We start from the raw sequence: 12,958 nt of genomic DNA, 5'->3' as shown, positions 1-12,958 counted from the left end.
TCTTGGGAAGGAAGATTGGCCAGTGGCAAAATGCACAGCGAAAGATAACAAGTGCCAGGGGAGATAGAGAAAAGGGCTTTGAGAGTTTGTTGAGCCAGAATGGGATGTGTAAGTGTGAAGCATGTAGTATTTGAGCTGGACCTCAAATGGAGAAGAGTTGGGTATGTGGAGACAGAGAGATGGTCAGGAGAGGTTGGGAGAGTATTCCTGGATGAGGGACTAGGTCGAAAAAAAGAGCTGGGCAGAAAGAACACAGGGTGCACTTAAGCAGCTCTTGCAGTGTGGACGGCTGGTGGGGAGTAGCGTGATGCATGGTCGAGAGGGTCCTTTGTGCTGGACTGGTCCACTCTTAGGGAGGACTTCCTGTCTCCTTTGATATTCACCCCAGGCATATGCTACATGTTCTAGCTGCTACTTACTTTTTTAATGTCCTTTTTTCCCCTAAGATTTTTTTTTTTTTTTTTGATGCGGACCATTTTTAAAGTCTTTTAATCTGTTACCGTATTGCTTCTATTTTATGTTTTGGTTTTCTGGCTGCAAGGCCTGTGGGATCTTGGTTCCTTAACCAGGGATTGAACCTGCATCCCCTGCCGTGGAAAGCGAGGTCTTAACCACTGTACCACTAGGGAAGTCCCTTTTAATGTACTTTAATGGACGTAGATCTGTTTTTTTTTTTCCTCTTGGCAAAGACTGTCCATTTGCATTTGGACCCAGTGGTAAGGTGAATTTCCCTGACGGCTTCCCTGGTGACTCAGACGGTAAAGAATCTGCCTGCAATGCGGGAGGCCTGGATTTGATTCCTGGTTTGGAAAGATCCCCTGGAGAAGGGAATGGCTACCCACTCCAGTAACCTGGCCTGGAGAATTCCATGGACTGTAGAGTCCATGGGGTCGCAAAGAGTCAGACACAACTGAGCAACTTTCACTTACTTATCCGGTGGTAACGTGGTGTAAGCAAAAATGGGATACTTACTATAAGGAATCAGGGAGTCTTATGGATATAAGAAGGGCTCTCAGGAGGGGTTTGGAACTAAGAATTAGAGGTCCTCTAGTTCTTCCAGCTTCTCTGTGCACCTGAGGAAGAGATGGATGAGTCAGGGGCCATTCCTGTCACATTGGCTGTGGTCAGGGTACAAAGTCATGTTGTACATAGTTGTCTAGCAAGGCTTAGCGTCATCCCCGCCCACTTTCTCCGCCTCAGCCTTGCTGTAATTTAGCATTTCAGAAGGAGCTTTGGGTTTGCAGTTGGACCAGGAGGTTGAATCCTAGCCCTGCCACTTCCTACTCAGCATTCTCAATGACTTCTAGGCTCTGTTTCCTCATCTGTAAGTTGAAGCGAATATTACCTACTTCAGTAAACAGTATTAATACTTTAGAGGGAGGTAACTGTGTTCTGTTGTGCACTTGGAGGTTAAAGACCTCTCTTGGTTCAACTTGTGACTCGGTGTCATTAGCTTTGACCTTTGGCAAGTCAGTCAGGATCCTGAGCCCATTTTTTTCATCTACAAATGCAGACAATAGCTGCTCACCTCACAGGGTTTTTCTGAGGCTAAAATGGCCATATAAAACTGCTTTTTGACTGTAATATATTCACATACATGTGAAGCAGAAGAAATTGAATACTTTTAGGGAGTCTGTTTCCTTGTGAAATTATTCTTTAATAGTCTAGTGTATTTCAGTGGTAACTTGACAGATCTTTCTCAAAATATCCTGTAGTGTTGGATTGTTAATTGATTAATGATGCTGTGAGCAGTGGTCCAAGTATTTTCAGCTTTCCCTTTCAATCTCATCTTCCACTTCAGGCTTCTCAACCTTATTTATAATTTAAAATTTGCTTTCACATTCAGAAAAAAAAATAATGTTTGTAGAGAATTTAAACAAATGTAAAGAAATCTGAAACCTGTCCCCCTGGAATAACCATTTTTCTCTTTTTAATTCACACAAGTAATTCATGCTCATGAAATACTGATAAATTAGTAATGACATAGAATTAAACCAGCAAGCCAGAAAAGAATCCTCTGAAATGCCACCACCTGGGGTAATTACTACCTTAAATATAGTCCTTGCCCCGGTCCTTTTGACAGTAATGCTTTTCTTGCATACTTTCTAAGGAATGTTTTGATGTGTAAGTTGTCATGAAGAGGTGATTCATCTAAGGAAAGAGAGTTACTGCTTTTTCTTTTCAAGGAAATGGCAACCCACCAGTGTTCTTGCCTGGAAAATCCCAAGGATGGGGGAGCCTGGTGGGCTGCCGTCTATGGGGTCACACAGAGTCGGACACGACTGAAGTGACTTACAAGCAGCAGCTTTTTCTTTTCTTCTTTCTTTTTCATTTTTTAAAATATTTTTTCCTTAAGTGATAATATGAGTGAAAGCCACCTTGTCTAGTTCTGTGAGAAAATAGCATTTCTTCCCTGACTCAGAGGCCAAAGTTATATTTTTTGGAGAGCTACGAAGAATGAGTGATTTATCTGGACAGTTTTATTTCTCAAGGATAATGATATGTTTTCAGAATTATCTGTGACTAATGGTAGATAACACTGAAATGAAGCCCTTAAACTTTTCCTGGGTTATTTCTTCCTTGAGGGTTAGGAGGAAGGAAGATCCTTTCTGTCCCTTTAGCTGGAGACATTGAAGATAGGTGAATAATAAGAATCAGAGAATTATTTAATGAAAAGTGAATGAATATATTTATTCTTAGTAGATTTTTTTTTTCCTACATGAATATAATAGCTGATATAAGCTAAACTGAAAATTGTTTATTTGGGGATTTAAGAATCTCTGTTTCTGATATGTTCCCCTCGATACTAAGTGTTTTTTAGAGGCTTTTTTAGGTTTGCAGCAAGACTGACAGGGAGGCACAGAGGTTTCCCATATGCCTCGCCCTGCCCACCAGATGGCACATCTCTCACCGGGGGTGGAGCCACACTGACACACCGTAACTGCCCCTCTTCTGAAGTGCACACCCTGGTTGCCTCTCGGTGCTGTGTCTTCAGTGGGTTTGGACAGATGTATAATGATACATATCCATCATTGTAATATCGCAGAGTATTTTCACTGCTCTACAATCCTCTGTGCTTGTCATATTCATCCCTCCTCCCCTCTTCCTCCCTGGCAACTGCTGGTCTTTTTACTGTCTCCTTTTGCAGAACATCATATAGTTAGAATCATAGCATGTGGTGTTTTCAGATCGTCTTCTTTCACATAGTAATATGCCTTTAAGGTTCTTCCATGTCTCTTCATGGTTTGACAGCTCATTTTTGTTGAGTAATAAGTAATATTTCATTGTCTGTGTGTACTAGTTTATTCATTCACTTGCTGAAGGACCTCTTGGTTGCTTCCAAGAGTTGGCAGTAAGGCTGAACGCATAAAGCTGCTGTAAACATCCGTGTGCAGGTTTCTCTGTGGACATGTGTTTTCAGCTCCTTTAGGTAAACACCAAGGAGGGCACTTGGCGGATTGTATGGTAAGAGTGTTTAGTTTCCCAGAGCGGCCGTGTCAGTTTCGTTTCTAACAGTAAATGTTCTTGTTTTTGTTTTCCCATATTCTTTTAAGGCTCCTTTCAAGTTTTAAATTTCTTTATCCTTGAAACATGGATTCTTTAAAAAAAATTTTCTCTGTATGTTATTTTTCCTGAAAGAAATATATTTTTACTGAAGAATATTTGAAAAGTACATGAAAATATAAAGAAAAATTACTGATATATTTTCTTTTTATATAGTATAAAACAGTTATTATGGTATGTATGTATATTCTTTTTTAACATAATGAAATATTTCAAGTATGAAGAAAAATATATTGAATAATCTTAGAAACAGTTATGTCCCCACTCATCTTTGTCAGATCTGTACATTTTTTGCTGTTCACTTCAGGTCTTTTATTTTTTAATAAGACTAAACATTACTGATAAGATTTAGACTCCCTATGTTACCCCATACAAATTTTCCTTTTTCTTCTCTCCTCTCCCCTTCCCTTCTCTTTCACCTAGGGTTTGTCTTTCCTGTGCAGTGTATATCATAAGCAATACACACACACACACACTCTGAAAAACTTGACATGAGTGGAATTATAATGTACATATCCTGCAACTTCGGAGAAGGCGATGGCACCCCACTCCAGTACTCTTGCCTGGAAAATCCCATGGATGGAGGAGCCTGGTAGGCTGCAGTCCATGGGGTCGCGAAGAGTCGGACACGACTGAGCGACTTTACTTTCACTTTTCACTTTCTTGCATTGGAGAAGGAAATGGCAACCCACTCCAGTGTTCTTGCCTGGAGAATCCCAGGGACGTGGGAGCCTGGTGGGCTGCCATCTATGGGGTCTCACAGAGTCGGACACGACTGAAGCGACTTAGCAGCAGCAGCAGCAGCAGCATCCTGCAACTTGCTTTCTTTGTTTGACCTTAGTTTTTAAGATATTGTTATGTTGGTCCATGTGACATGTGACTCTTGAGTATTTTCATTGTTATATGAGCCTGCCACATTTGCTTTATCCATTTCCCCGGTAACTGACATTTAGATTGTTTCTGCTCTTTCTTTCATTTACTGACCCCGTGGCAATGAACAGTTTCTTTCTTTTTTTAAAGTTTTTATTTATTCACTTATTTTTGGCTGTGCTGGGTCTTTGTTGCTTTGCACAGGCTTTCTCTAGTTGTGACAGGCGGGGGATTGTCTTTTGTTGCGGTGCGCCGGCTTCTCGTTGCAGTGGCTTCTCTCGTTGCAGAACATGGGCTCCAGGCACGCAGGCTTCAGTCGTTGAGGTGCATGGGCTTAATTGCCCTGCAGCATGTGAAGTCTTCCTGCACCAGGGATCCAACCCATGTCATGTGGCCTGCATTGGCAGGTGGATTCTTATCCACTGTGACACCAGTGAAGTCCCGAAGCAGTTTCTTACAGGTGTCCTTGTGCTTGTCTCTCCCTGGGAGTTTTTCTCCAGGACAGTGATACAGAAGTTGTTTTCTGAGGACTGGGGAATTATGTCTTGCAAATAGGGCACTTGTGGCAGAATGTAAATCAACTCTCACTGTTATTTTATTTAACATTTCTTATGCTGGTAAGACTTTCCCAGTGAAGGAAGAAGGGTTACTTCTCTCTTAGAGGGCTGGTGGACTAGATTGACTAGCACTGCTCTAGAGTATATTCCCCTGGAGTAGAGTTGCCAGGTTGAACGGATGTGCCTGTTGAGCTACAGTGGAGACTGCTTAACTAGAGACTTGTTGCTTGGAGATTGTATCAGTGTACACCGCATGAACAGTAAGCCTCAGTTCCTCTTGGTTGGTTTCCAGTCCTTGCCAACATTTGAAGATTTTTTCTAACGTGAAGTGAAAGTCGCTCAGTCGTGTCCAACTCTTTGCAACCCCATGGACTGTACAGTCCATGGAATTCTCCAGGCCAGAATCCTGGGGTGGGTAGCTTTCCCTTCTCCAGGGGATCTTCTCTACCCAGGGATCAAACCCAGGTCTCCCGCATTGAAGGCAGATTCTTTACCAGCTGAGCCACAAGGGGCCCGTTTTTCTAATGCAAAAGGTGCGAAATTGTATCTCATTATTGTGTTAAGTTTGCGTATTCCTGATCAGTGTGATTGAGGATCTTTTTATGTGTTGTTAAATATATGACTCTCATCTCTGAATTGCCTGCTTATGTCCTTTGTCCATTTAAAAAGTTTGAATTAATTTGCTTTTCCTTGATTTGTAGGAGTCTTTGCTCAAGTTCTTTTCATTTAAAAACATTGTAGCTATTTATAGCTTATTCTTTTACTTTATGGTGTGTTTTATGATATTTTAAAATCTTAACCTATTAGCCTTTTGTGTTTTGTATTTGAACTTTAGCGTTCCCTTTTCAGTTTTCTCTTAAAAGCTTTACACTCTTGCTTCTTACACTTGTGTCATTTATTTACCTGCATGGATGGAATTTTTAGTTTTTTTGTTTTTAATACAGGCAAGCAAATTTTTTCCAGTTCTTCCTGACTAGTCCATTTTTTCTTTCCTTAGTTCTCATGACCTCATACTCAGTTTTCTTCCTGTTTTTGTGTGGTGCCTGTCCTTCCCTTTCTCAGACTCTCCTTCCATCCTCAAATGCTCTTGTCTTGAGCAGTCCATCTCAGGCCTTTTGCTGTTGTTTTCTCCTTCAGATACCATACATGTGTGCTAAGCATGAACACCAGCCTCACCTCTTTCTTCTCTACTCTGTACCCATGCCCACCAAGCTCTGGCACACAGTAGGGTTCCGATTCATGCTGGAATGAGTGTGAGTGAACGAGTGACCTAGATAGGGAGTCTGCTTCACAGGGTGAAAGAAGCAGGGTGCTGGGCCTGAGAGGAGGAGAGAATCTGGAGGAGCAGGCAGGAGGAGGTCCATTATAGGTTGACACGTTTGGACTTAGCTTCTTATTCATAGTAATGAGCTTTCTCTGGTGGTGTTTTCTTACCTTTGAATTTGTACATTTTCCCATTGTCACAGATACCACCTGAATCTGGCAAATTCTTATGCCCTTCTGGTGATTCTCTCAAACAGGGCTCCTTGTAGAAGGTGCAGTGTACAGGGATCCTGCCCTATAAAACGCAGGTCATCACGGTAGACAGTTGCATGGGTGGTGGTGTTCAGTTGCTCAGTTGTGTCTGACTCTGTGACCCCCATGGACTGCAGCATGCCAGGCTTCCCTGTCCTTCACTATCTCCTGGAGTTTGATCAAACTCGTGTCCATTGAGTTGGTGATGCTATCCAACCAGCTCATCCTCTGTTGCCCCCTTCTCCTCATAGGTAGGCAAAGGTTTTTAGACTGAATGTCAGAAGACCCCGTTCTAGTTCATACATGGCTGTAATTACCTTTGTGATCTTAGGTGACCTTAAAATTCACGGTGCTTTTGAGTGTTCAACAGTGTTTCAGTCCTCTCTAAGTCGAGTAGAAACCTTTCTTTGTGCAAGTTTCAAAACAAATTTTTTTTCTTGACTTGGGCAGTAGTTACATAGGTGTTTATAATAATTCATTAAATTACACTTACATCTTGCACACATTTCTAAATGTTTTATTTCACAATGAAGGAGATTTTAAAAACCCACAAAAGATAAGGCTTCTTTACATCCCTCATGAGCCAAAAAAAATTCAAGTTGGATTAAAGACTTGGATACAGAAAGGAAAATCGTAAGAGCTAGAAGAAAACACAGATAAGTGTGTGTGTGTGTGTGTGTGTGTGTGTTGGAGTTGCCAGGACCACCCCCAGGCTCCGTGACTTGCTGGGATTCACAGGACTACGCACTTACTTGTACTCATGGCTAATATTTATTACCATGAAAGGATAAAAAGCAGCAGTCTGGAGGAAACCAGGTGCATGCTTCTGAGAGTCCTCTCGCAGTTGAGGCACGTGGGACATGAGTAATTCTTCAGCAGTGAGTTAGGAACTCACACAAGTTATGACAGCACGTGTGAAGTGGTGTCTGCAGGGGAGGTTCATTAGAGACTCATTACTGAAGGCTTTTATTTGGTGCTCTTCACATTGGCACCTTCTGCCTAACACGTTGCAAAATTCCAGATTCTCAGGAGGAAAGCATGTGGGGAGCATACCGCATACTGTTTGCACCAACGGTTCAGACACAGCGAGTCGCTCTTCATCAGCCCTGGCAGTGGTGGGAGCCCTCCTGAAATCCAAGCTTTCCCGTGGCAGCCAAGGACTGGCCTTGACTGACAAAACCCCGTAAGGAAAGCAGTCTCAGGCCCGCTGTGTTAACTCTTTCCTGTAGAATATAGTATTTTTATAGTCTTAGAGTTAAAAAGGTATTTCTAAGCATGGCTAGAAACTCAGAAGCTATAAAATGAAGGAATGGTACATTGATATTTGAAAAACTTAGATACAATAAGAAAAAAGTCACTAGGCATACTGGGAAAAAAGCATTTAAATTTATGGAGGAACAGGCGGAAATTTTTCAGTTTTATATAGAAGCTTTTAGAACTTAGCAGGTCAAAAGAATAAGATAATTCACTGAAGAAGATATTTCAAATGACCAATAAATATTTAAAAAGATACTTTACCTCAGTAATAAAATATATATGAAACAATAGTGTGGTTCTTTCTCATCTATCATATTCAACTAAGATGGATTACTTACAGTCTTGGTAAGATTGATTAGATTACTCAGTGTAGACGGGAATACAGGGAAATTGGTATTTACATGTACTGCTAGTGGTATAAAGGACCATAACCTTTTGAAGGGCATTTTTCAAAAATCTCTTCAACTTGACACTCCTACACTTTGCCTTAGTAGTTCCATTTCTAGGGTTTTAGCTTACAGAAACCCATCCAAGTGCACAGATACACAGGGATAAAGATGGTCTTTGGAGCATTGCTCGTGGTACTGTAAATCTGGTAATAGCACACATAGCTGAATAAAATCATTCTTCCTCTAAAGTTGCTATTATCAATTTGATCTTTACTTAGTGTCGAGTGACTGAACTGGACTGATGGAAAGATACTTAAAATTTTATACATATCTCAAGTTTTTTTTTTTTAGTGTAACTCTTTTGATATTAAAACCTGACCTGAATGGATGTGAGGTTCTTTATAATTGACTTTCCCACATAGTAAGATATATCCCTGTGTCTTACTGCAGAAATCTGAATGTATCTAATTATAGGAACTACCCTAGAACACACAGTGTGGTTAGGGTTATTTGAAATACAAAGCATATACACTTTATTTTAATTAAAAAAATCTGAAAAGTCCTGAGACATGCATTACTCCATGTGTTTGTGTTAATTAAAAGGAAACAAAGGCAAATTGTAAAATGGTATATGTTATATTCCATATTTTTACGTTATAATATGTATATTTTATACGTTATATTTTTACGTTAAAATAGTGTATGAACAGGAAAAAATAATACTTCAGAAGATATTCCCCACATTGAACAGTGATGATCTGAGGGTATGGTGATGTCTTTAATGTACTCGTAAGTGAAATTAAGTCCGTATGAGTTTGAATAAGAGGAATAACATCACCGTTGATGAAACTTGCTCTTGACTCTAGAATAACGTCTGTCATACCCCAGATGCTTTGGTGATGACCTGGAGGATCTTAATTCCTACAACTGAACACTAAGTCCTTGCGAAGGGTGAACTTGAATGTTAGATTCCTCTTGAATTTTCAGAACGTGTGGTTACACTTCTTGTTTCTGAATAGGCGCGTCTGGGGTGAGAGGCCCGACGCGGACTGTCACTTTCACGGGGCTCAGTGTCCAGGGTTGAGGTTCAGGTTCTCCTCCTCTTGTGCCTCTGACAACAGGATTCAGCCACCATCCTGTTGCCAAATGTTTCCCCCTATTTTGTTGACTTTGTAGGCTGGAAAGGTCAGTGGCCGATTATATCTGCATTTTTATTTACATTTCTTTTCATAAAGTTGAACACGATTGATGATGGTTTGTTGCAAGTGCCGCTGTTACTCAGAATGAGGCAGCAGTGTGACACTGACCTTCCCAAAGGGTGTGGAGGCATTGCCCGTTCCCCAAGGGCGCTCGACTTCTCTGATAAGGACCCCCGTGTGGTGTCTGATGCCCTCTCTTTCCCTTCCCACATTCCCATCATCCGCAATTTTACTATGTTGGGATGTTATCTTTTCCTTTCTAGTGAGGGACAAAGTGTTCAGTGCTCTGCTGGGCATACAGGAGCAGCACTCAGATGATTGTATGAAAAATGAAAGGGACCAGATGTCACTTGATTTTTTTTTTTTTTTTAAGCCTTTGGCACAGGTTCTGCAGATCAATTTCATATGAGGAATCTAGCCCTGTCTTCTTCCACCGAACAGTTCTAAGTTTCTGTAGCTAAAATCTGTAGTTTCCACTGCCTGAGATCTCTGAGGCGCTGAGGCAGGGCAGAGACGCCTTATCTCTAACTTCCACAGATACTGTGGATTGAATCCATTGTTCTTAAAAGCTACTTTTACAGCAGTGTTTCAACTGCTAGCAAATCGAAGCCTTTGGTCTGCTAATCTCAGAGTCAGCATGCGTGCCTCTCCTCCGTTCCTTCCTTTACTATTTTAAAAGCTGAACTTGAGACTTTATTTGGATTTCACCAGTTTTTCCACTAATGTCCTCTTTCTGCTCTGGGATCCAGTCCAGGTTGCCACACTGCATTTAGCTGTCACGTCTCCCCAGACTCCTCTGGTCTGTGACAGTTTCTTAGTCTTTCTGTTCCACGATCTTGAAAATCTTGGGCAGTACTGGCCATGTATCTTGTAGGATGTATTTTGACTTGGTGTTGGTTTGTTTGTGTTACCCCATGTCTAGATGGAGGTCGTGAGTTTTCGGAAGGAATACCCCAGAGGTGAAACGCCCTTCTTGTCACATTTGGGAGCCTGATACCCGCCATGGCATCACCTGGTTAAAACAGTGTTTATCCAGTAGTACCACTGTGAAGTTAACGTCTTCCTCATTCTCTCTTCTATTCTTTGGAAGCAGGTCGTTAAATCTGGTCTACCCTACAGGGGTGATGGATAGAGGCAGGAATTAAGGTCTATTTCCTGTAGGGGAAAGTATCTACACATATATTCATTGAAATTCTGTAAGAAAGACTTGTCTCTTTTCCTCCATGCATTTAACCATTCAATCATTTATTTATATCACTGGGTCATGTAGATTTCTTTTATACTTTGGGTTAGAATCCAATACTGTGTTATTAGTTCCTCAATTTGTTCCAGCCTTGACTGTGATGGAGCTCTTTCAGGGTGGTTCTTGCATCCTTTTGACTCCTTCCAGGCCCCCTTTCCTATCTGGCCCCCTTTCTTTTCTGCAGGGTGCTTCGGGTCCACCTGGTTTTTTCCTCACCCTGGCCCTAGAGTCAGGCTCCTTTGCCTGGAGAATGTTTTTAAAAACTAAGACCTGGGTACTGGGTGTGCTTGTTGCTACTCGATTGTGCCAGGTTGTCATTGCCTCTAGGCTCCCCATGGAGATACATATCTACATATCTATATTTATGTATCTATATCTTTATGTGTATGTGCGTGCATATATATATAAATCTTTCTCTGAAAATTATTATGGAAATTTCAAGTATACACTAAAGCACAAACTCTCAGTAGCTGTCCCATAGCTTATACAGTTATCAACTAATGACCAATCTTGGTGTCATTTATATGGCTTCTCCCTGCAGCTCACCCCAGCATCCCCAATTATTTATTTATTTTAAAATGAGGACTTGAATGAAGCCATGACTATTTGTATTTATTTTTACTTTTTGAAATGATTATATGTATTTAAGGTGTTCAACATGATAATTTGATATACATATACATAATGAAATGAATAGTTCAGTCAAGCCAATTAAAATATCTGTCTCACAGTCACCTTTTTTTGGTGAGGTGAGCATCTGAAATTCACCCTCTGAGCAGATTTCCAGCACATCCTTGATTATTTGGTGTAAATCTAAGTTGCTTTGTTATTTCACTTGTAGATATTTCAGTCTTTATCTCTGGAAGGAAAGAACTCTTTTAAATTTTTAAAATTTTTAAATAACTCTTAAAGTTGAGGTATAGTAGATTCAGTAGAAAGTATGAAAATATAGAGCTTGTGACTTTTTATAATATATATCTTTGTAATCACCACTCAGAATGTGAGATGTAGGACATTTTCAGCCCCTTAGAAGGCTCCCTAATCACCACTGGTCATTTTTATAAGAACCTCTAAAAAAATAAACATAACCACAATACAATGATAGCATCTAAAAAGTGAACACTAATGAACAAAAGTCAAATATCCAGTCATTTGCCATTGGTAAATTCCCCTTTCCCCTCTCCCCTCCCCTGCAGTGTACTGATTGAACAGATGTAAACTTGGAGTGTGTTAGTTATTTATCCTGTAGTTTATCACAGACTGGGTTTTGCTGAAAGCATCCCTCTGATGTTAAGATGTTTCTCAGTGGCTTTCTTGGTGGAAATTTATCTTTCACAGTCTGGTTGGCTAATTCTAGTAGTAGTGGGCAGTGATTCTGTCTTTGCAGAAATTTCATTAGTAAGATGGTTTCACCAAAGATCTATTATCCCTGGTATCTGATTAAAGTTCTCCTCCCTGGCTCTCTTATCTAGAAGATTTCTTAAAAACTTTTGTATCTTTTCTGGTATCCATATCCTCTAGAAACACTGAATAGTTTTGTTAAGTAGGAGAGAAATTTAGCCTTGTTTTCTTCCCTTCTAGAGTTTAAATGACCAGAACAGTTCTAAGACAGTATAATTAGCTAGTAAACTTTTTAAGTGTTGTTTCACAGCGGGGCCAAACTCATCCATGTCCAGGGCTAGCTATGGTTAAAGTTCTGACTGAAGGATCTGCATATAGAAAAAAGGATTAAGCAAGAAAAGTGATTAGTCTCAGTCCTGTATGATTTGCTAAGTTTTCCTTTTTTCTTTTTATGTTATAGATCAGCTTGAACGAGTCTTTTTACGACTTGGACATGCTGAAACAGATGAGCAGTTACAGAATATCATATCTAAATTCCTTCCTCCTGTTTTGCTCAAGCTGTCCAGCACCCAAGAAGGCGTGCGTAAAAAGGTAAGCATGCCGGGACTGTTGTGGGGAATTAAATGGGGGAGTACATGAATGTATTTTATGAAGTGGGTTTTCTGTTCCCATTATTGAAATCTAGCTTCATGAACCCAGTTAAGGCCTTTCACAAATGGACAGTAAGTCCATAACCTCCTTCCGTGATTTCAGAGTACCTTTTGAATGCTTAGTACAGCTACTTTTAGCTCCAGCTGTAAACTTGGCATCAGTGCTAGATGATAATAGTTGACATACTTGTTCTGGAATGTATGGAGGCCTGATTTAAAATCCATGCTCTTGAGTCCAGTATGAAAAGTGGTGGTTGTTCAGTTGCTAAGTTGTGTCCAACTCTGTGACCACGTGAACTGCAACATGCTAGCCTCCTCTGTTCTTCACTATCTCCTGGAGTTTGTTCAAATTCATGTCCATTGAGTTGATGAT

At 40.5% G+C, this 12,958-nt stretch overlaps 1 protein-coding gene across 4 annotated transcripts in view; it reads left to right on the top strand.

Moving 5' to 3' along the window:
• The window catches only part of ECPAS (Ecm29 proteasome adaptor and scaffold), a 107,857-nt gene that overhangs the window by 13,047 nt on the left and 81,852 nt on the right, over nucleotides 1-12,958 (top strand). For all 4 annotated transcript variants that reach the window (XM_055579313.1, XM_055579312.1, XM_055579309.1 and 1 more), the window contains one exon: nucleotides 12,396-12,526. In XM_055579313.1, coding sequence (XP_055435288.1) covers nucleotides 12,396-12,526 — 131 coding nt within the window. The remainder of the gene's footprint in view (nucleotides 1-12,395; nucleotides 12,527-12,958) is intronic.

Source organism: Bubalus kerabau, chromosome 4 (genome assembly GCF_029407905.1).
Source record: "Bubalus kerabau isolate K-KA32 ecotype Philippines breed swamp buffalo chromosome 4, PCC_UOA_SB_1v2, whole genome shotgun sequence".
Lineage (NCBI taxonomy): Eukaryota > Metazoa > Chordata > Mammalia > Artiodactyla > Bovidae > Bubalus > Bubalus kerabau.
This window is presented reverse-complemented; position numbering and strand designations above follow the sequence as displayed.